Source organism: Panulirus ornatus, chromosome 58, assembly GCF_036320965.1.
Source record: "Panulirus ornatus isolate Po-2019 chromosome 58, ASM3632096v1, whole genome shotgun sequence".
Taxonomy (NCBI): domain Eukaryota; kingdom Metazoa; phylum Arthropoda; class Malacostraca; order Decapoda; family Palinuridae; genus Panulirus; species Panulirus ornatus.
Genome location: NC_092281.1, coordinates 27,481,001 through 27,505,115, shown reverse-complemented (window position 1 = coordinate 27,505,115; position 24,115 = coordinate 27,481,001). Strand labels below are relative to the sequence as shown.

At 39.1% G+C, this 24,115-nt stretch overlaps 1 protein-coding gene across 6 annotated transcripts in view; it reads left to right on the top strand.

Annotated features, from left to right (window-relative positions):
- Positions 1 to 716: 716 nt before the first annotated feature.
- SF2 (splicing factor 2) overlaps positions 717 to 24,115 on the top strand; it is a 36,381-nt gene continuing 12,982 nt past the window's right edge. For 5 of the 6 annotated variants that reach the window (XR_011716940.1, XR_011716939.1, XM_071695608.1 and 2 more), the window contains exons 1-2: positions 717 to 968; positions 6,763 to 6,932. Coding sequence is in view for 4 of the 6 variants with exons in the window: in XM_071695608.1 (XP_071551709.1) it covers positions 796 to 968; positions 6,763 to 6,932 (343 nt within the window). In the remaining 2 variants the exon portion in view is untranslated. The remainder of the gene's footprint in view (positions 969 to 6,762; positions 6,933 to 24,115) is intronic. The other variant, XM_071695610.1, reaches the window with a different exon arrangement.

Genomic DNA, 24,115 nt, shown 5'->3' with positions numbered 1-24,115 from the left:
TGTAATGTCTTCCGTTGTGAAAACACTTGTGAATCTATCATTAAGTTCCTGACATGTCCTTACATCATCTATTTTTCCGTCTGAATCCCATAGCTAGAGAACCAGCTCTTTAACAGACAAATCATTCCTGACAAATTTTTCTTCTGCATTTAGCCACAGTTACCAATGTTCCTTCTACCATAATGCTTTGAACTCCATTTTCCAGTTCGTTACCACAGGAACTGTTTAGTTCTCTGTTGGTATCACGATTATGTTATGTTTTTTAATCTGATGAATGTTGATAGATAGATTAGTTGACATCCCAGAGGAAATCACTATGATGCACTATTATATATTTCATGCATTATGATGAAAGTAGACGCATCATGACAAGACAGTATTATCCATATTAGAAATTGGTATGAAAGATTTCGTATATCACTATAGATATAAACTTTTAGATTTGTGTCAAGTGCGTACTAAATGATTGGAAGTATGTAAATTATGCATATAAATTTTAAACATTCCCGGGAAAAGATTTGGATTTTATAGTTGGCGGCAAAAATATAACATCTTAATTCGTATGTCTACAGTAGCCCTATCTAATTTCTAGAATCATAGTATATCTAAAAGATAAGAGAAAAGTATATATAAGTTTACAGTGTTGGAAGAGAGGAGGTATACGGGAGACCTAGTTTGCGTGGCGGCGGGCGGGGTTCTGGGGGGAACGCGCCGCCAAAACCAAACATCGCGTGGAGGACGCCATTCTGTTCCCGCCTTGATCCCACCCAATTGTTGAGCCGGCTTCTCCCCAGCATGTCTTACGGTCGAGGTAACAACGAGTGTCGCATATACGTGGGGAACCTTCCCCCAGACATCAGGACGAAGGATATAGAGGATTTGTTCTACAAGTTCGGCAAGATTGTCTTTATAGATCTGAAGAACCGGCGAGGGCCTCCATTCGCCTTCGTCGAGTTTGAGGACCCAAGGTGAGCGGCGCCCGCGGTGGCGTCTTAAAGCGTGTCTGGCGCGTAGTAGGTCACATCGGATATTCTGGTTGGATTAATAAACATGGTTGATGACGCAAGGGTAGGACAAGTTGTGTGTGGTGTGTTTGGGGGTGACTTGAAGTGTCATTTATATCCTGGTGTAGGGTGAGGGAGGGGGGTGGGACGTGATGGCTGGAGGTGTGTGTGTGGCTTGATGGCGTCGCTCAACACTTGTTGAAAGTGTCAGCTACATTTTTTTTAAAGTGTTGCTTTAAGAGTTGTACGGAGAACTAAGTACTTTAGAAGCTATGTAAACCAATAATTTATTTTTTTAAATAGATATGACGCTGTTTTAATTTTGTGGCAGACTTTCAAGTGATACAACATGGAATTGTTTTCAGGGGTGTGTTATATTGCCTTTGTGGCAAGTCAGACACTAAGGGTTGTTTATTTCATTATTGTGGGTCCTTCGTCGAGTCATGGATGTTGTGGAGATGTGATGGACGTGTCCCAAAAGGGTCATGTTAACCTCTTCAAACTGCAGGCTCTGCAGGCTGTCAAATCTTGGTGAATGGTGAATTCCAGCCTCTACAAGATTCAATGGCCTTTGACCCTTAATCTTGTATATTTTGTTGAAAGATTTACATGGAACTTGGGTTGCACCTTGAAAACATCATTTGTCCTTGGAATATTATATGCATTTTTTTTTTTTTTATTTATGATTACTATTGCAATGTAGGAAATTCGTGCAAATTGCTCCTGTAAGTGTTCTTGGAAATTAGCTTAAATTTGTTTTCTAATGGTAGTTATTTTTACTTAGAAAATGTGGTTTCTTAGTGTTGCATTTTATAGGAAGGTAGATTTGATTAGCTCTCTATTGTTATTAGCTTTGAATATTAAATTTATTTCCTGTAATACAGACTTGGTGATTAGAGACTACGATTAGAATAGATATTTGTTGGAATCCTTTTAGACATTCCTCATGGATATTTCTGACAAACTGTTATAAACCCAAATTGTGAGAATAACCATCTTATTTTAAGATATGCAAGCTTTAAACCTCTCTCCACCCAAAATGTCAAATAAGAAGCAAGAAATCTTTTGCATGTGCAGTAAAGAGCTGTTTTAAAGGAAGGGTACACGTCCAACAATTGGGAGGTATTCCTCTTGGCAGAGAGCATCTGCCTTTGATACTTGTAAGCCTCCTTACCTGCATGGTAGTCCTGGTTCAGTTGCATATTCTCATGGGCATCATTCAAATGCTGACTTTTGGAGGATACACAACTTGGATGCTTTTTCAGATGCTATCTACATGGTCCTTCCATGGAGCATCCTTTGGTCATTTGCCAGTTGTTCTGAGTCGGAGTCAATTTCCATAAAAGTGTAGACTTTAAGGGGTTATATTGCCATCCTTAACCCTCTTTAGAATTTTGGTTAGATTTGTTTAATACTGTCTTGAGGCTTATTGTATTCTCTTATAGGTGTAAGATATTTATTCTTGTTAAGTCGGGTAAAGATTATGCCATTGCAACAAGTTGTAGACGTATTGTGCTGACAAGTTGTCACCTCATACTGTTGAAGAAAATTGTCAATGTTTGGTAGGATTAGCACCATAAAAGAATAATCTCATGACTCCATTCCAATGTGTTTTTAGAAAATCTCGATATGCATATTGTGTGAATCAAGGGATTTGTTAACCATAAGAAAGTGACAGCATTTGTTCATTTAGAGAAAGCCAATAATGCATATTGGAAATATCGCAAGGCAATTGCAGAAAATGGGCCTTTGAGGCAGATGATTAAGGTTTGCTTAGCAGTTTAAAGACATCCGAGGTGGAGAATGGTTGTGAGTAATCAAGATTTTAGAAACTCTTGTCAGGAAAGTTAAGTGTTAACATACTTCCTTGCCTTGAAGAGTTTTAAACATTAATCCAGGGGATAAGTTATCCCTCCTTGATGATTTGGTAATCTATTCAGCATTGTCCTGAAGTTGCCTTTAGATGCTTCCAAGCTACTATGTATAAGGTGTCTGAATCGGCAGATAACGGGTTTTCATTTCTGAGAAAAAAATGATGCTATATATTTTACAAGATCAGCTTAAAGATAACCAGTTGCACATGTATTGCTGAAGGAGACAAGAAAATTTTAAGCATGGTTTATTTTAGATTGGTATGGACCCCTTATATTAAAATTTTTTTAAGACTAAATTGCTAAACGTTTTGAAGGTAGTGTATTGCTCCTCTTGTTAAGGCAGATAGGAAAATCATGGTTGTATGATTCATTGTGTAGATCAGAATTGTGGTTATTTGTTCTGATATCCTAAAATTGGTTAATGCCCCTAATTTTGATCTTAGGTTATGCTTAAAAGTATTAATATAAGTTTATGCAGATTTTGGTGAGCTTCCCATCAATTCAAGACCTGAAGAACTTTAGTTTTTCTATAGGTTTCTATTTACACCAAGTAATGCTAGATATGTCGTTTTTGCTGCTGAAATACTAGGGTAGTAGTTTGTAGGTAGCCACAGACCAGGGGATTATATTAATGATACTACCTGCTTGGGTATTGGGAAGGTTAGTGATGCGTGCATAGTGAGCCAGCACTTAAGTGGTTGTCAAGTTGCAATCCTTTGACCCAGGTCGCTTGCTTCGCCTACACATAGACTGCTGCCTTTCTATCCACAAACATAATCTCTCCATATCACACAGAACACTTGACAACATTTAACTTGCACAACTCAAGATTTTCTTGCATTTTGATGAAATGATGGGAGCAATAGATAAAAGCAGTAGGTAGTAGATGTAGGTTGGATCACTGGGCAGAGTATTCGGTTGACACATTAAGTAGTAATTGTTCTTAGGAACATTAGGTACGAACCTCTGAAAACACTGCTAGAGTTCCCCTCTGCCAGTGGCCTGTTAAGGGTGAGGCACTAAAGGCTAAGAAGTGACACTGGAGTTCAACAGTTATGGAGACTATTGTTGTGGCCACCTCCTTAAAGGATCTACCAAAGGGAATGAGCATCGAAGATAGAGCTAGAATAACTGGGTATGTGAAACAATGTCTTAAGTTTTTTAGACCCATTTAAATGAGAATAAACAGTGCTATTAATGAGACTGGTTTGGATTTTATCTTAATTTAAGAATTTTTTTGGTTGGTTCATTTTTAGAAGGTTCCTGAGATCAAACTTTGCAGGGATTGGATAAAACGGTCAAAAGCAACATAGCTTTTGTGATAAAAAATGTTAATTTCTTCTGCATGGTACATAATCAAAATATTTGCTAATGGCTCAAAATGTATTTGTTATAAGCTTTGCTTTAGTTATTGAAGAAAAGTCTCCTATAGCACGCACACCATATGTACTACTGTTGGACTGTATTCTGTTTTGGCTTCACCCAAATTGATTAGGCAGTATCCTAAAAATGAACTTACTGTCAATTCCAGTTCCTAGAGTGCATCCCAAGCCAGTGCATCTCAGAGTTCAAAAAGTAAAAGATTGTATTGTAAGTATTCAAAAGAATGTAGAAAATTGCTGGTATCCTAAATGTGTTGGTGACATTGGTACTGTAGTAGCAAGCAAATCATTAGTCTAAGGCAGTGATTCTGAGCAAAATAAAAAAATGATGTAATTTAGGTGGGCCCTAAAAAAAAGTGAAAGTATGGAATTCCTCCATCAGCAAAAAATGCATTTTGAGACACTATTTATTGACTGAGGACAGGTCCTACTATATTGACCCATTGTCAATTGGAGAGGAATAACCCATTTAACATGTACAGTGGAGCCTCAGAGTCAGATAATGAATTATATAAATGAAAAACACAAAGTAAAGAAAGTACAGTATTAGAAATTCTATATATGAGATTTTTAAAGGAATCCAGACAAATTTAATGAAAGTAGCTGTTTTTAGATAACTCAGAATCCAGACTTAAATTTAATGAAAGTAGCTGTTTTTAGATATCTTAAAAGTAAACCAAAATGTTTATGTAGTTACAAGTATTTGTGTGTCATGCATAAAAAAGCTAAACCATTAGATTCTCTTTTTTATGGATCCCTTAAAACTAATCAATCATTAGTGCTTGAAACTCTCCATTCATGAATTGGATGCTCAGATAGGTAGTCCAGATAATGTACCTCCCTGGTTTTTTGCTGTATACCAACTACAACTAACCATCATTTATGATATTTTTAATAGCCATTTCTAGTCTGTGAAGATAAGATGTACTTATGATGGTGAAACAGTTCCTTTTATCCTAGTGTGTTCACTGATATGTAGGTTTATGAAATAATCCTGTGCATATGGGGAAGTTGTCTCCATGATTCCCTCACCAGAATTCAAATTCTGCCTTGTCAGCTTCTGGGCAGAAAAGGAGAGATTTTATCTCTTTAGTAAGCTTTGTCCACAATGCAAACAATATCAGATGCAATTTCCTGTGTAGAACCCTTGAATTCCGGCTCTACAATGTACTACTAATTTATCTGCATTTGTATACAGTATTTTGTCAACCATAACCATTGGGTACCATTCCTGAAATCTTTGCAGCACTGGCAGGGGTGGTCTGGCCTCATGCCTTATTATGCATCGACTCTTTTTTCCTGACAGTATTCATTACTTTTTGCTTTATCTCTTGATCTATCTCGCATAATGAATACTTTACTGAAATTCCTTGTTTCGGTGTTTCTTAACATGTTTTAGTACCTTCTAGCTTGACTCAAATGGGAACTATAATTGGTCATCCCTTTGTCTTGATTATGACCCACTGTTTTTTTTATCACAGTTTTAGTACCTCCTAGCTTGATGACTCAAATGGGAACTATAAATGGTCATCCCTCTCTGATTATCACCAGTTTTTTCTGTTATCACAGAGATTGCATCTAGTAATGTGGTGCAAGTTCTTCCTCCTTTCTAGAAATCATGAAAAATTTGTCGGTTAAGCTCCTGGTTATCTATTCATTCTAATATAGATGCCACCTATCTTGCAGCCAAGTCCATCAATTTTGGTTCAGTAACTCTTGTGCCCTTGGCTTTTTCTGTTATCTCTTATGATAGTAAGCCCTAATCCTGTATGCTCTATACTTGTAATAAATTCTTGTAAACTGAACCATCAGTTTTGTGAATTGTTCTGTCCCAAATATTTTATCTATAGCTTCACTCTGCTCAGTTTCAGTGACCCCCAAGAATATTTATGTGGGGAGAGAGCTTAGCAACTAAGCAGCAAGTGCTAGGTGTCCACATTGAGGTTGCTTCTTGGGCATGAAGGGTGCTGGAATGTGTTGAATCTGTTTGAAATAATGTAGGGATGGGTGATGTCCAGAGCTTAGATGGAAAGTGTGATTCATGTCAAATTTATGTATACTTGGTGGGTTGGTGAAAATTTAAGAGATTTGGGAGGACAGTTATTTTGTGCTTGTCAGCTAATTTCACTGTAAGTGTATATTGTTTTACATTTTCTGGAGGAAGGAGGATCTGTGAGAAGAGGTTGCTGAAGTGAGACGGGAGGCTTATTAGTTCTACGTAGGGTTTGATTGGGAAGGGCCAGAGACTGTTGCAAAGAATTGTACAGAACATGTTGAGGTGGAATTGTATAAGGAGGGTCTTTGGGTCATTATGTAGTTTGAGTTTTGGTGTATAGGTCATAGGTAGGCAGCCAGTGATTGTTCTGAGTGTTCTGTTATGCGGTTAGCAGTTTTGTTGCATTTGCTTTTGAAAGGATGGAAGGCCAGGCATGTGTATTTGGTCATTTATGCTGTTTTGCTTGCTGTAAAGATTACGCCTCAATTTCAGTTTTGCTTTAACAGGGATGCGGAAGATGCAGTTCACTCAAGGGATGGATATGACTATGATGGTTATCGACTCAGAGTGGAATTTCCTCGCAACAGCCTACCAGGAGCTGCCAGAGGAGGTGCTGGTAGGGGTAGAGGCAGAGGACCACCAGCAAGGAGATCACAATATAGAGTTCTAGTTACAGGTCAGTTTGGGAAATGTTACTGGTACAGGATGCTGCTTTTCCAAGTTAAGTGAAAGAAACTTTTCAGGTTACTTAAGAAGGTAGTCTTTTGGAATTTTTTAAGATATTTACTGGAAGTTTTTGCTTGCCTTGATGTATAGATGTGCATAATATGCTTAGGTGATTGGGTTAACAAACCCTTCATTGTGATATATGTGTTTAGATGCTGTAATCTGGTTTTCATGATAATGAGTAATGCAAAGCAATCACATTTCAAAGATTTGATTAGGCAAAGATGTGTCATGTGGCCAAGTTGTACAGAGGTGATACCGTATAGGGCTTTGATAAGGAAATTGTCAGAATATTTGTATCCTGTATTGTACTTCACCACATGCATCCTCTTTCAAGTTAAGACCTTGAAGACTTTACTGTTGTGTCCTCATTTAATGGAAGACCACTTTTTGCAAGCTTTCATTGGATTAATCATTTGGCTTGTCCATCAACTGACAAGAGGTTCTGCTGGCTGCAAGTTACCTTAGTTGCTAGGATGTTATGATTGTAAGTTCACCCATTGCCATTGAGATAAGATTAAATGAGAACATTGCTAATTCCTTCATAATTCTTGATTAGATCAGTCACTTTTTTAGATGACCTGAAAGTAAATTTATAACCATGCCATAGTTTGATATATGATTCATACACAAAATTATGAAAGTTCCTAGATTTAGTGTCATTTAATTTTAGGACACCATAGCGTATTATGAATAGCTGCTGCTTTTCTTGTGTTTTTCAGCCTTTCCATGTGTGTATGAAAAATGATCGTTTTAAGTATTCAAGATCCAGTCTAGCACTAATGGGGATAATTCCCAATTAATCAGTCATGATAATTGGTGTGTAATTTTAAATATATTTGTTTTTAATTTAATGAAAATAAACTTAAGTAGTCTCATTATTGATGATCATAGGAGCAGACTTTCAAAAATCGATTTTAGTTTCTGCAGTGTTTACCATGTTTAGATATACATTAGTAGTTAAATATTTTCCCCTGATAAATAGAAATTGGAGTAATTTTGTTTCAGACTCTTAAGCTTAAAGTACCTCAGATGTGAAGAAAAAGAATATGTTGCAGTAGATTTCTATTTGTTTTTCTGAATCATGTATCCTGTTTAAGAAATTCTTGAGAGAGAGAAGATAAGGATTTGGGAATGTTAGATATGTATCAGTTTGCTGGCCCTTACTGGGAAGTGTAGAGTCCAATGCTTGCTTTGAACTTTGGCAGAATCTGAACTTAAATGCAGTTTGGAGTTTGTGCTAACAGATTAATGGTGTTAGGTTTGTTGAATGGATTCAGCTCTTAATAAAATTCTTTTTTTAAGGTTTGAAACTTACCTTCAGCAAAGAATGGACAATGGAAAGATTAAAGGATATTATGGAGGAGGAGCATTTTAGGAGCTTGGTGTTCTAATGATCAGAAGTGGATACACAATTATGGATATTTACTTAGTAAGTTTATTGTAAAGAGTTAGACATGGAAAACAGCCAAATCATGAACATTTAACTTGGAGAAAATTTAATTTTAGTCATAATTTAGTTCAAATGAAATTGGGAGTTTGACACTTAAATTGGCTACTACTACTACTAATGTTTGGTGCATGATTTATGTCAAGAATGATGCCCTATACAAGTTAAGCAATTCCATTGCACAACCATGCACATTAGACATTAATTTTAATGAAAACTGTTATGAAAGTGTCAATGAATAGTGAAACATGGTGAGTAAAGTAGAAAAAAAAATTGTACAGACTAATGGTTGTGGGTGACTTAAACATAAAATGCAAGATCTTTTAAATTAGGTGTTCAATAAGTTGCTTCAGTTGAGGTTAATGTATTTACAACATTAAGAGGGATTTCATACAACTTGTTAACCTTAATATCAGCTTTCACAATTTGATCAGTTTATTCCATTCATCTAATACTGTGATCTTGTGAGCGTACTGCATTACTTCCTGCCTCAGGAGGCCCTTCTGTGAGCTCCTGTAGTGCTCAGGAAATCACATGCCCAACAGGCAGGACCATAGGTCAAGGAGTGTGGTGATGTTATGCATACGTTTGTGAGGTGATCACAGGATAATTTAGGACTGTAGTCAGTGTCTTCATTATTGAAGCTGCATCTTGGGCATGAGGGGTCTTGAGATAACTTTGAATTGGTGTTTTTGATGTAGAGATGTGTGATATCCAGACCATAGATTAGGAAGTGTAATGGGAAGTGTGGTTTTAGAAGGGTGTATGTTCGATGGGATGGCATTGAAGACTATGTTGAGAGGGTGGTTTATACATCATGTTGGGTCGTTTCAATTTGTAAAGGGTTTGCATGCAGAGCAACTAGATTAAGATTTTAGAGGTCTCTTGTATGAGTAATTGAAACCCATGTTATAAGGGGTTATGTTCATTACCAAAAGTTAGTAATTTGGTTCTTACAGATTATACCCAAATTGCTTACACGTAGTATATATGTCAATGTAAACAGCATCTTGATTTAGTGATTTTCATAAACTTTTATGTGCTAGTGGTAGTCTGCTTATTAGGTTTAATGGTGGTGATGGTAAAAGATTTGTGAGCACGTACATTTATATAGAGCAGTCTTTTATGAAAAAGCTTGGAAATGAGAGAAAGAATAAAGCCAGTCATGTTGATAAATGACTCACATTGTCCATATGATGTTGAAAAATTAGATATAATCACATATACAGGAGGGTTAGAGTTGTGCAAGGAATAGAGTGAATTGGAACAATGTGGTATACTGGGGTCGACATGCTATCAGTGGGCTGAACCAGGGCTTGTGAAACGTCTGGGGTAAACCATGGAAAGGTTTGTGGTTCCTGGATGTGGATAGGGAGATGTGGTTTTGGTGCATTACACATGACAACTAGAGACTGAGCGTGAACGAATGTTGCCTTTTTGGTCTCTTTTTCCTGGCGCATCCTTGCTGAAGCAAGGGTAGCTAGCTTTTTCCTGTGGAGCAGGGTAGTGCCAGAAATGGGTGAAGGCAAGCAAGTATGAATATATACATGTGTATATACATGATGACAGCGCTGGTGGCTGATTCATGTGTGAAACTGCAGAAGCTGGTGACTGAGTTTGGTAAAGTGTGTGGAAGAAGAAAGTTAAGAGTAAATGTGAATAAGAGCAAGGTTATTAGGTACAGTAGGGTTGAGGGTCAAGTCAATTGGGAGGTGAGTTTGAATGGAGAAAAACTGGAGGAAGTGAAGTGTTTTAGATATCTGGGAGTGGATGTGGCAGCGGATGGAACCATGGAAGCGGAAGTGGATCATAGGGTGGGGGAGGGGGCGAAAATTCTGGGGGCCTTGAAGAATGTGTGGAAGTCGAGAACATTATCTCGGAAAGCAAAAATGGGTATGTTTGAAGGAATAGTGGTTCCAACAATGTTGTATGGTTGCGAGGCGTGGGCTATGGATAGAGTTGTGTGCAGGAGGATGGATGTGCTGGAAATGAGATGTTTGAGGACAATGTGTGGTGTGAGGTGGTTTGATCGAGTGAGTAACGTAAGGGTAAGAGAGATGTGTGGAAATAAAAAGAGCGTGGTTGAGAGAGCAGAAGAGGGTGTTTTGAAGTGGTTTGGGCACATGGAGAGGATGAGTGAGGAAAGATTGACCAAGAGGATATATGTGTCGGAGGTGGAGGGAACAAGGAGAAGAGGGAGACCAAATTGGAGGTGGAAAGATGGAGTGAAAAAGATTTTGTGTGATCGGGGCCTGAACATGCAGGAGGGTGAAAGGAGGGCAAGGAACAGAGTGAATTGGAGCGATGTGGTATACCGGGGCTGACGTGCTGTCAGTGGATTGAATCAAGGCATGTGAAGCGTCTGGGGTAAACCATGGAAAGCTGTGTAGGTATGTATATTTGCGTGTGTGGACGTATGAATATACATGTGTATGGGGGGGGTTGGGCCATTTCTTTCGTCTGTTTCCTTGCGCTACCTCGCAAACGCGGGAGACAGCGACAAAGTATAAAAAAAAAAGAATGTTATAGATGTGTGTGTGCATGTATGGGTGTTTATGTATATGTGTGTATACAAGTGGATGGGCCATTCTTCGTCTTTTTCCTGGCGCTACCTCACTGACACGGGAAACGGCAATTAGATATGATAAAAAGGTACATGTAATTTGATCCTAAGTTACAGAAGGAAATTCTTCCTCTGTATTCCTTGACGTAGAAATTGACCAAATGAGTTGGGAACTGCCGGGGCTGGAAACCCTCATTTTGTATTTCATTTTCTCAAAGAGGAAACAGGATGAGCCAGGCATGCTCATCCTCCTCAAAGGCTTGGGTTGATGTATAGGTTTGTGGCTGTAACCAGGATGAAAAGTAGTGAGAAAAGGTATGTTTGAGGATGGAAACGTGGATGTTTTGGATCTGAGTGAAACAAAGCACAGAGCTCAAGGGTAAAGGGGAAGAATTGGTTTGGAAATGTCTTAGGAGTAAAGTCATGGGTTGTTGCGAGGACAAGAGCTAAGGAAGGGGTTCCATTCCTGTTGAAGTAGGAGCTGTGGGAGTGTGTGTCGGTATAAATAAATAAACTGCAGACTGATTTGGGAAAAAATTAAAGTGAATAGCAAGAGACTGGTGATTACTGGTGCTTATTCATCTGATCTTGAGAAAAAATATCATGAGCAGCTGAGTGAGTGTATCAGCAGTTTTGATGTCAGATACTGAGCATTCGTGATTCCACTTGAAGGTTGGTCAGCAGCAGTGATGCATAATGTCTCCATGGCAGTTAATTTGTTAATGGATGGGAGGGTGGGGAGGCAATTGTATGTGTGTAAAGAGAGGGTCTAGTATGTAGGGGGTGGAGCTAGCGAGTCAGTTTCATGTTACAAGACTGATTTGTGTGAGAAACTGCGGAAGTTGGGGACTCAGTTTAGAAGAAGGTGAGAAAGGAAGAAGGTATGAGAAAATTAGATGTAACAGGGTTGAGGGTCAGGTTAATAGGAAAATGGGTTTGAATGGAGAAAATGAATAGGTTTGGATTCCTAATAGTGGACATGGCAGTGAATTGAAGCAGAAGTAAGTAATGGGGTGGGTGAGGGGACGAAGGTTCTGGAAGCCTTGAAAAATGTGTGAAACTGAAATGAACCAGGCCATATAAAACAGCTGAGGTAAACCAGGGAAAGGTCTGTCAGGACTGGTTTTGTATTGGGAACTGTGGTTTTGGTGCATTGCTAATGACAGATAGAACAAATGTGAGCAAATGCGACCTTTGTCTGTTTCAGGTCCTACTTTGCTTATATGGCAAAAGGCGATCATGTGTGAAATAAAAGTTTTTCCTTTTTTCATACTTGAATGTTGTTTCCCACGTTAGCAAGGTAGGCCAAGGAACAGATGAAGAAAGGCCACCTGTGCTCACACATCATTCTTTATCTGTTGTGTAATGCATCGAAACTCCAGCTCCCTATGTAAAGGTATATAATGAAAAAATGCTGAACAGAAACTAAAACTTTTGAGAATAATCAATAAAGATGGGTGACTTATTTGTACATCCATGTAAGGTGGCATACTTTATGAATAATGGATTGTTAAGGAATGAGCCAGTACATACATAAGAAGTGTTACTTATGCAATACTGCATCATAGCTGGCTGTGGGAGGACCTGGGGTATGCAGCTGATCAGGTACGCCTGGGATGAGGCTAGGGGACTTTGTGATCACATTTGTTTTACACCAAGTACATCATTAATGGATTTATTTACAACTGCTGTGTACATGAATTTTCATATCAGAGATGCCACATCACCCAATTTCACCGTACAATTACAATGCAAAAGGGCCCAACATTATGTAACGTTGCCCACCTACTACAGTATGAATGTTAGAGAACAGCTGATACTGGCACTGGCCATGGATGGGTGAGCTAGGATGGCTGTTTCCAGTGGGGTAAACAGAGGTCATGATAGTAGGTGACTGGTGTCACATAGCCAAAATTCGAAAACAATTACAACGCAAAATAGCCCAACTTTACGTAATGTTGCCCTGCTTCTACCATACGGATGTTAGTTAATGCCTTCCGCTTTTTATGGTTTAAAGTAAACAGACAAACAGGTACCTTATCATGGGAAGTCCCACAGTTGCCATATCAAAATATTGTTCAGTACTAATGAAATATTGAAGGTGGAAGAATGGAATGAAAATGATTTTGAATGATCAGGGCCTGAACATGCATGAGGGTGAAAGGTGTGCACGGATTAGAGCGAACTGTGATGTGATATACTGGGATCAGCATGCTGTCACTGAACTGAACCAGGGCATGAGATGTCTGGGGCAAACCATGGAAAGGTCTGTTGGGCCTGGATGTGGATAGGGAGCCATGGTTTTGGTACATCACACATGACATTTCGTGTATGGGTGTGAGCAGAAGAGGCCTGTCTTAATCCGTTTCCTGGTGTTACCTCTGATGCAGGGGCAGGTGTGCTATTTCCTGTGGGGTGGGATGGCTTTTGGAATGGTTGAAGATGAGCAGGTATGAATATGTACATTTTTATATTCGTATGTTTTTTATTATTATTGTTATACTTGATTGCCATTTTCTGTGTTAGTGAGGTAGCGCCAGGAAACATACAAAGAAAGACCCATACACTGACGTATTTATATACAGGAACATATACATAATATACACTTATACGCACTTGCTCGCCTTCATCCATTCATGGTGCTACCCAACCCTACCGGAAACAGCATTGCCAACTCTTGCTCCAGCGAGATAGCGCCAGGAAACAGTTGAAGAAAGACCTCATTCCTTTACACTCACTCTCTTGCTGTCATGTGTAATTCACTGAAACCACAGCTCCTTATCCACATTCAGACCCCACAAACCATTCCATGGTTTACCCCAGAAGTTTCACATGCCCCGACTCAGTCCATTGACAGTGTGATGACCCCAGTATACCACATTGTTCCAGTTCTCTCTATTCAGTGCACATCTTTTACCCTCCTGCATGTTCAGGCCCTGATTGCTCAAAATCTCTTTTCATGCCATCCTTCCACCTCCAATTTGATTTCCCAATTCTTGTCCCCTCCACCTCTCTGACTCACATGTCCTCTTTGTCATCCTTTCCACACTCCTTTCTGTGTCCAAATCATTTCAACACAACCCTTTTCTGCTCTCTTATCCACACTTTTTATAGCCACACTTCTCTCTTACCCCTTCATTAGTTACTCAATCAAACCACTCTCACCACTTATTGTTCTCAGACATTTCATTTTCAACACCACCACACACTGCACAACCATATCTATAGCCCATGCTTTGCAACAATAAAATGTTGTTGGAACTACTATTCTTTCAGACATACCCATTTTTGTTGGATGAGATAGCATTAATTATCTCCTTCCACACATTCTTCATCGCTTCCAGAATCTTCACCCATTCTCCCACCGTATGACACTTCTGCTTCCATGGATCTATTTGCTGCCAAGTCCACTCCTAGATATCTAAAGCCCTTCACTTCCTCCAGTTTTTCTCCATTCAGTCTTATGTCCCAAGTGACTTGTCCCTCAACCCTGCTGAGCCTAATAATCTTCCTTAAATAGACATTTGCTCTTAACTTTCTCCTTTCGCACACTTCCAAACTTGGTAACCAACTTCTACAGTATGTGGTAGTGGTTGGTAGGCAGCCAATGACCAGGGAGGTATGTTACCAGTACTACCCACCTGGGTAGCTGGAGGGTTAGTGATATCTGCTTTGTGAGCCAGTGCTTTAGTGGTTAAGTTGCACTCCTCTGACCCAGGTAGCTGCCTTTTCTTTATGCCTTACTAACGAGTGGACTTATGGCATTCTTTGCTGTTGTATGCAACACTTAATTCACACTGCTCGTTTTTCGTGACTCAAGATTTTCCCTTGGTGAGCACTCTGTGCTAGCCCGGCTTTTTGGCAGAATGGTAGCAGTAGATAGAAGTAATAGTTAGGAACATGTAGGCAGGAGCATTAGGTAGTAGTAGTAGACAGGATCGTTAGTGATCATTAGGAACATAAGGTAGGAGCTTCTGCAAACACTGCACTAGACTTTCCCTCTGCCAGTGGCCTGCTAAGGGTGAGGCACTAAATGCTAAGAAGTGGCACTGGGGTTCTTTGTTTATGGAAAGACTCTTATCGTGGCCACCCCATTGAAGGAGTTCCAGTTGGAACAGGTGTCAGAGATGAAGGTAGATAAGGCTGGTTGTCTCAGTAGGGTAAACAAAATCTGGTCAAGTTTAATACCTTCGAGGCCCTGTTTCTATCCATCTTTGTATTAAAAATTCCTCGAATTTTCTCTCTCCTTCAGCACTTAACTCTGAGCATATTTGGTGTTACTTTAACATCTATTGTATCTTGGAATTCCCACATTATAGGAATAGGAAAGTCTGTCTCTAAGAAACTTATGTGGATGTAGAAATTTCTTTTCTTTCAAACAGTTACTCTGTTTATTCAAGGATTGATCCGTCCTTGTATGGAGTACTGCTGTCGCATCTGGGGTGGTTCTAGCTCTGCATCTTTACTTGACGGAGTTGAGTTGAAAGCGGTCCGAATTTTAAACTCTTCTAAGGTAACTTCAAAACCTGACCTGCTTGCTGTATGCCTCCATGTTGGTTTGCTTCCCTTCATTTGTAGGTATTTCTATGGTTTTTATGCTCCAGAGAGCTGGATGCATGTGTGCCTACCACTAGCTAGACCAAACAGTACTCAGCAAGCTGCTGTATAATGTGGGATGTTTTTACGACCATTTCTTTCTTTATATCTTTAAACTTTGGAACTCGGTAGCCTTTCATGTCTCATTTAAAAAATTTAAAGTTTCCTTTTTTTCTTCTTATTCTCTCTGGTTAACTTCTGTATACTTCACTTAAAGCTAAAGCTTGGCCATGCAGTGGACTTTGTCCATGACTGGAGCCTTCAGCTTGTAAGAAAATAATGGTCTGAATTAACTTTGCGGAAGGATTGTGTTGTTTGAATACGCATCAACAATAATATGTATTCTCAAAAGATATTGAGACAAACATTGAAGAACCCAAATGTATTCGTATAGTTAAGGGAAAAGTTACAGGTAAATTGTATCTGGTAGTGCTCATGGGCATTTTTTTCTTTCACAGAAGTAAATGAACTTTCCACAAGTCATGAAGGGGGTCAGGAAAGCTACCAAAGCATTTTGCTTTTTAATTTACTCTCTCCTTTTCCAAAGTCAAAATATGAAACAATTAGCCTTTGAATTGTTGTAACCACTATGCAGGTAGGGGTATCTTTATGTCTGCAGCAGGTCGTAGTGAATGGTTTGATAGAATAGACAGTATTTGAACATGTTTTTGCTTCTCTTTAGACCACCTACAGTTGGTCCATGGTCAGAGTATTTGTTGAATAAGATTGGGTAATGTGCAGAGAGAGGAATAATAAATGGGATAAGGATGTGTAGAATTATGCATAGCAGTTCCCTCATGTTATTGCTATCTGTAAGATGTGGAATAAGTTCATATTTTACAAAATGAGGGAACTTCCTATATTTTTTTTGTAGTTGCTTATGTTCTTTTAAGGAGTGGCGAAAGGAATAAATTCATGAGAATGATGATTTGAAGTTTTCTAGTAGCAGTTTATTTGATGTTTAAAGATGAACTCCTAGTTAATTAAAACAATGAATGCTAGAATTAGGGTGAGATTGTGTAGTTAAGCTGGTTGGCTATATTGGAATTGGAGCCAGGACATTGCCAAACTAAAGCTTAGTAATTCCATCAGAGATATCTTGAATTTCGTCTGCCTATTTTCTTGTAGGATTAAGACTTACATTAGCGATACCAGTAAAGATATCTAGAAAATTGTCTGCCTATTTGTTCAAAAAAGAAAAAATTACCTGGATTGGTATTCACAAAGCACATACAATGACTTATTTTTCTGGAGCATTTACAAGGGTATGTTTCCTTATTATTCAAGGTTTGCACAACAAGGTGGATTGGATAAAGCTTTCAAGAGATTAAGGCACCACTCTTTATTTCTGTCGTTAGTTGTGCTTGTTATTCCAGTTTGGCAGTTGAAGTAAATGAAGATTATATGGTTGGTCTGCAAGACAGATGATGGAGTTGAAACTTGCTCGACGTGCACATGACTTGTTTATCACAGACTTTTCCATAGAAAGATCAAGAGCCATTCAGAAAGGACATGTTAATACATATTCATTAGTGTACAACAGCAATGCTGTTTTATTTAGAAAAAGCATGTACTACTACCAAGAGATATGGTATAAAGTATTTACAGAAAATGATCTTAAGTGAGTTTATTGATTTCTTTTTCTAAAGACAAGAAATAGAAGTAAGGGTTGGTATTGAGTATGCAAGAGAATTCCCAAAGGAAGGTGTAAGGTAGCATGGTAATAATTGTTTTCAGCATTGCTGTCATTGGTATCATAACCTTTGCAAACATAGTTCATTTTCTGCATGGCTACTGCATCTGCATTCATATATGGTGCTTCTCCCATCTATATTTAAATTTGTAGGTGCACTTTTTTCAGTATGCTGAGATGCCTTATGTCATTTACAGTTATAATTAACTTTGGGGAAGGATCTTGCTGTGTCAGTTGGTCTTTGCACACAGAGGGAGAGGGTATGGTGTAGTCTCTCCCAGGCTTGTTGACATGCTCAGCGATTTTTGCATCTTCTCATGGAGCTGCACATGCTTGGTCTGGCAAATTAGTGATTGTCACTGGGGTAGTAATGATAGTAATATGATTCATTGTATATTTTATACTTGTTTGCAGAGTTAGTTGGGTAGTGTTAGGAATATAAAAAAGGCTTGATTTGCTCACATTCATTCTTTACCTTTTGTGTGTAATGCACCCCCCCCCCCCCTCTCTCTCTCTCTCTCTCTCTCTCTCTCTCTCTCTCTCTCTCTCTCTCTCTCTCTCTCTCTCTCTCTCTCTCTCACACACACACACACACACACACACTGCCAGCCAGCTGACATCTCTGGTTTTCTCCTGGCTGTAAAATGTACCCTAATTTATTCCAGTGACAGCTGTTGCCCTTGTATTGAGATTTAGTCTGTTAAATGTAATTTCGATGATCATAGGAAAGGGCACCTTGATCGTATGTGTGTATATTAACACAAACATAAACAGAGCGGGCTGCAGGAAAATCACTCGAGCTGATATACTCAAACTACAAAGATCCACACAAAATGGTGGTAAGTGCTAAATCTCAGATCACAATTCTGTCCGGAAACTCATTAAAGGGGTAGACACTGCAATAGTTACCATAACTTCAGCGCTTCTTAGCATTTAGGACTAACCCTTAACAGACCACAGGTAGAGGGCAATTCTAGTGCAGTTTTACCTAATGTTTGTCCAGGCTGCCAGTCCTTTCTCTTTGCAGGACCACTATATGAAATTTCACTATTATGCAAGGAACTACCAGTACCTCTATTTATGCTATCAAAATTGCTACTGAGTGGGTGTGTGCAGTGGAAGTTTTGTCAAAACTTTAGTTGGGTTGGCAGGTGAAGTGCACCATGATCCCACCTGCTGGTCAGTCTTGCAGTTACCACCATTGTGTACAGATCTATGCTGTTTCTGATAATGTGATTTTCCTGCATTCTGCTGTGTGTTTGTTGATATGGCATCCAAACATCCTGCAACATCTACCCCAGAACGAGCATTTAAACGGAAGAGAACGTCTCTGACCTTAGAAATGAAGCCAGAAATCTTATGATGTGCTGGTTGGGAAATGTTGGCAAGGTAGAAAGTGTCCAAAACATTAGTGAGGGTTTAATGGATAGGGTAGGCGTGTATCCAGTGTGGAGTATTCCAGGTCCTTTCCAGTGGGTCATTTTAGCACTTACCACTGTTTTGTGTGGATCTTTGTAGTTTGAGTATATCAGCTTGAGTGATTTTCCTGCAGCCCGCTCTGTTTATGTTTGTGTTAATATAGCATCCATACATCCATAAATGTCTTCTACTCTAGAACGTGCAGTTATAAATATAACATCTTTGACCTTAGAAATAAAGCCAGAAGTCTTACAACATATAGATGATGGTAAGGGAGTGTCAGCACACTTGAAAGTGCACCAAAACTTTGGTGAGAGTCATTGGTTGTTGTTAGTGTGGGTCTTGAATGGGGCATGCCACATTCCCACCAGCAGATCAGTCTTGCAGTTACCATTGTTTTTGTTTTGGTCATATGCTACTTGTACAATGATTTGGGTCTACCTCCTAATGTGATTTTCCTACATTCTGCTTTGTTTGTATTTTCTTTCTTTTCTTTCATACTATTCGCCATTTCCCCCATTAGCGAGGTAGCGTTGAGAACAGAGGACTGGGCCCTTGAGGGAATATCCTCACCTGGGCCCCTTCTCTGTTCCCTCTTTTGGAAAATTAGAAAAAAAAAAAAAAAAGTGAGAGGGGAGGATTTCCAGCCCCCCCGCTCCCTCCCCTTTTAGTCGCCTTCTACGACACGCAGGGAATACGTGGCATCAAAAAGTCCAGGAATGTCTATCCCAGAATAACGGTTAAATGGAAGAAAACCTTTCTGGGCAAGAAATCTTCATACGTGATGCTGGTGAGGTGATGTCAGTGCTGGAGCGTGCTTACAACTAGAGTGAATCTACATTCTGCAACAAGAAGAATGCAGAGAAAATATGAAGAGCAGTGTTTTCGTTCTTATCTGTTTTATACCAAGATAACAACATAGGTTAGAAATTCACATTTGTAGAAGATGAAGAAAGTGCACGTTATACATGGAATATAAGATGACGAGAATCAGCTTTATTGACCTTCAGTTGAGGTGCAAATTTCTGAAGACTTAAGAGCACTTATGTAAAGAATAAATGTCTGAGCCAGAGCCATATCAGACAAGGAAAGGATGGCTAGATTTTTTTTTTTTTTTTTTTTTTTTTTTTTTTTTTTTAAGAACAAAGGCAACCTAATATGAAAGTAACTGGAAAATTTGCTTGTGTCTTCCACAAATTTCTCTTCATGCAGGGTTTTTGTGGAACTTAACTCCCACAATGCGAGAGATTGGTTTACTTTTATGGAATGCCTGCCTGATGATAGAGGAAATGAGAGTTATGGTGCATTACCTTGCTAGGGAGTAGTAGGTATGTAACCAACAACTAGGGAGATATATCACCAGTACTACCTGCCTGGATGTTTGGAGGCTTAGTTATGGCTAAATAGTGAGCCAGCACTTCAGTGGTTGTCAAGTTGCAGTCCTCTGACCCAGGTAGCTGTCTTGTTTCTGCCTCACCCACACGTGGGCTACTGGCATTCTGTCCACAAACTTACAATATCTCCTTGCCATACATAACGCTTGACAACACTTAACTCGCACAGCTCATTCTTCATAACTCCAGATTTTCCTGTGGAGCACTATGCACTATCCTTTGCCAAAGATAGCCTTGCCCTTGGCAAATTGGTTGGGGCAGTAGATAGAAGTAGAACATTTGGACAGGAGCATTATGTTGAAGTTGTAGGTGCGAATATTTGGCAGAGGCTTTGGGTAATAGTAGCCCGTAGTAACTTTATGTAGGAGCCTCTGCAAACACTGTGCTAGAGTTTCCTGCTGCCAATGTCCTGTTAAGGGTGAGGCACTAAAGGCTGAGAAACGGCACTGGTGTTCATTTTTATGGAAGTTCTATTGCAATGGCCACGTCCTTGAGGGATTTTCAGTTGAGCAGGTATTGGAGATAGAGATGGATAGAGATAGAAATTATTATATTCCAGTCAATAATGGTCATCGTATATGGAAAACTAAGTTTACATAAAATTAACCTGCCATAAGAGTGAGATTAGCGAATTTGAAAACCTTTAGATAGATAATGCTGTGGGAAATCACTTCAACAAACATAAATATATATTGAAGTGGATAAACTTCCTTTGGAAGTCTTGTCACATGATTCACTCTACCCCATACCCACTCTGCCAACACCTTCCTTGCTCCCACATCATCATTCTTAGTAAGAATCTTTAGATAGGGTCTGATTTACCATTGAAATGGCACCAGTTGCTAAATCAATTTACATAATGATAGGGTAAAGTGTATTAGATACAGGAGACTTTTTTCATATGTTTTTGTGAGATAGCTCCAGGAATAGATGAATAAAGTTATTCACTCCCTTCTGCTCTCTAGCAGTCATGTCCATTGCACAAAAAACACAGCACCTTCATCATCAACCAGGCTCCACAGACCTTTCCGTGGTCTCTCTTGGCCACTTCGTGTGTCCTGGTTCAGTCTGTTGACAGCACATTATCCACGTACATATTATATCAATTCATTGTATCCCCAGCATGCCTTTCACCCTCCTGCATGTTTAGGCCCCAATCTCTCAAGATATTTTTCACGCTGGTCTCCTTTCTTAACCCCTCCATTATCTGACTTGTGTCCTCTCAACTTCTAAATTATTCTGTTAACATGTCATAACCGTTTTTGCACAACCTCATCAGCTTTCTCAAATTTTGTTACCTCATCTCTCTCTCATTATTTTGTTGCTTGATCTATCCCCCTCGCACCATGTACTGTCCTCAAACATTTCATTACAAACACATCCATCCACCTCTGCACGTCCTCGTCTATAGCCCATTCTTTGCATTGTTAGGACTATTGTACCTTCAGACACCTATTTTTTGCCCTCCAAAATAACATAAGATTTCTGCCTTTTGTAACCGTTTTCAGTTACTCAAAACAAAATACCAGTAGAAACACGACCTTGTGATTTTGATAAGACCTGTGTTTTATTGGTAAATTTTTGAACAGGTATCCCTAAATATTCGGAGTTTTGTAGTTTGAGGATTAACAGTGTTGTAGACACTAGTCTGCGGATGTTGAATTATCCCACTTTGTTGATATGGCTGTCCACTGTACATCTGATGCTGCTGTAACGCTTTAGCAACCTGGTGTTGATGAGGTTACTGATTGGGAAATATAGGATATGGACAAACATGTTAGCTAACATACCATACATGACTGTGGATGGCACTAAAGTTAACGAGTAGATCACCTGGCATAGCCAGTGGTGTGGAGGTAAGGAGTGATAAGTGTTTCTTACGACCCAAGTTCACAAAATGACACTTGTCACTGTGTGGTTACTGTAAACATATTACTTATATTTGCTCACAGGGTGAAGTGGAAAGTAAGAGGGGTGTTTCTTGTGATGAGGATTTAGTAGATATAGCTTAATATTAATATCTATGCAACTGATGCCTGCTCACTATGGGAACTCCCATCTACGAGGTAGCTACAGCAAAAGAGTCTCTACTTATCCCTTTATTTACATGCAGTCTTCACATACTCCGTTGCACACATTTTCCCCCGTTTCTCTCCCAATGTTTTTATGGTTTTCCTCTCTATTTCCCCATGTCACATGTAATCTTCCTTTCATGCCAGCCCCATTGATCGTACTGTTGTACACTATTTTAAACTCCGTCTTACATTCTTTCCACATGCCCAAACCCCTTCTAAGTATTATGTTTCACCCATTCTATCATGCCACAATTATTTCCCCATGCTTTCCTTGCTTTGTCAAATCTCTCATTACTTTCCTCATTCCATCTAGTCATTCCTCATGCTCCTTCCAAGTTATTTCCACACGTAAACCTTTATCCTTTATTGTTTTTCCCTTATTATTCCTTCAGTATCATCATCCCCAAGGTAGCTCCCAAATACGTAAAATCTCACCTTTTTTAGTCTTGCTACCCTCATATGTTTAAGTCAATTTCTTCTTGCTCTGTAGGGTTTTGCAAAATTTGTGCTTTTAACTCTTTCATTTCATACACTATTACTTTACTTTTATTTTCAGTTGCATACACCTACACAGGTCGTAAGACACCCTTAGAACTTATGCAACTCTTCGCTCATAGTAGATAACCCAGGATTATCTGCAAACATGCTTGTCACAAGCCACCATTTCTCCACCACTCCATTTCCCTACCCCTTTCTCTAGTTTTGCTTTCATCTATTGCTCCCTCCATATGTGTTAAAAAGCCAAGTTGACATTACACAGCCTTACCTTATGCCAACCAGTACACACACATTTTTTTTCAACTGTTCATCTACTCTTGCACAGGAATTTTCCTCTCTTTAGAAAACTCTTGCACCATCCAACAGCTATACTCCTACTTCCTGTATCCTAAACACATTCCTTTCTTCTGTCATGTGCTTTCTCAAGCTGCATAAAGCCTTTGACCTTTTGCTAGGTACTTTTCCAGTCACTTCTCACTGTAAGAATCTTGTACACATATACCCTGCCTGAAACCTCTTTTTTCACTAATTCTGCATTCAGTCTCTTCCTTTTTTTTTTTTTTTTTTTTTCCAATACTCTAGCATACACTTTTCCAGGTCTACATAACGGACTTGTTCCACTGTAATTGCCATGTGTATCCTTAGCATGTTTTTCTTTTGAATAAAGGAATAATAGCTTTCACCCAATCCTCATGCACAACCTTATGCTTCCGTGGTAAATTGTGCATATGACACACACCCACTCTAATCACTTTCTGAACCTTCATACTTCAACATTTTGGCTGTAATCCCATCCACTCAAGGTGCCTTATCTACTTCGTCTCATTATTGCCCCAATTTACCTCCCGTCATTTTATAGGCACCAGCACCTACATCCTTTTCCTTCAGTCTTTATACCCATACATGTAACAACTGCTGCCTCACCTTCTCCCATAATCATCAATTCTTCAAAATACTCTCCACATTCCCATCTTTTGATTCAGTAGTTCCCCATCCTTCTCTACATCTCAAATCTAGTTTTACATCCACTTTTCCTTTTTCACTCCACATTGTGGTTATTGTATGTACATTTATATATATTTACATGTGTATTTCCTCTTCAGAATAGTTTCCAGAGAATGGTAATCTCAGAAGAAAGTGCCACAATGACCATAGCAACACTTGGCAGCCATTCATATGTCCTGGACACAGGTTTCCTGGTCTATTCATTCCTCACTGATGACCTGCAGAAAATTGATATTCATAATGTTGAGTGTATAGAAGAGCTATTGGATCCTCAGTTGTCTTTGTAGATTCTTCCAAACTCTGTATGAATTTAAGATGCAAAGAAATTTATCTCTTTAGGCCTAAATATCTTCCATCTAAACATGGATATAACCATATTTTTGCTGATTCTAGGAGGACTGAGGTATTTCATGGACTGCTGAATTTTTTAAACTTTTTTG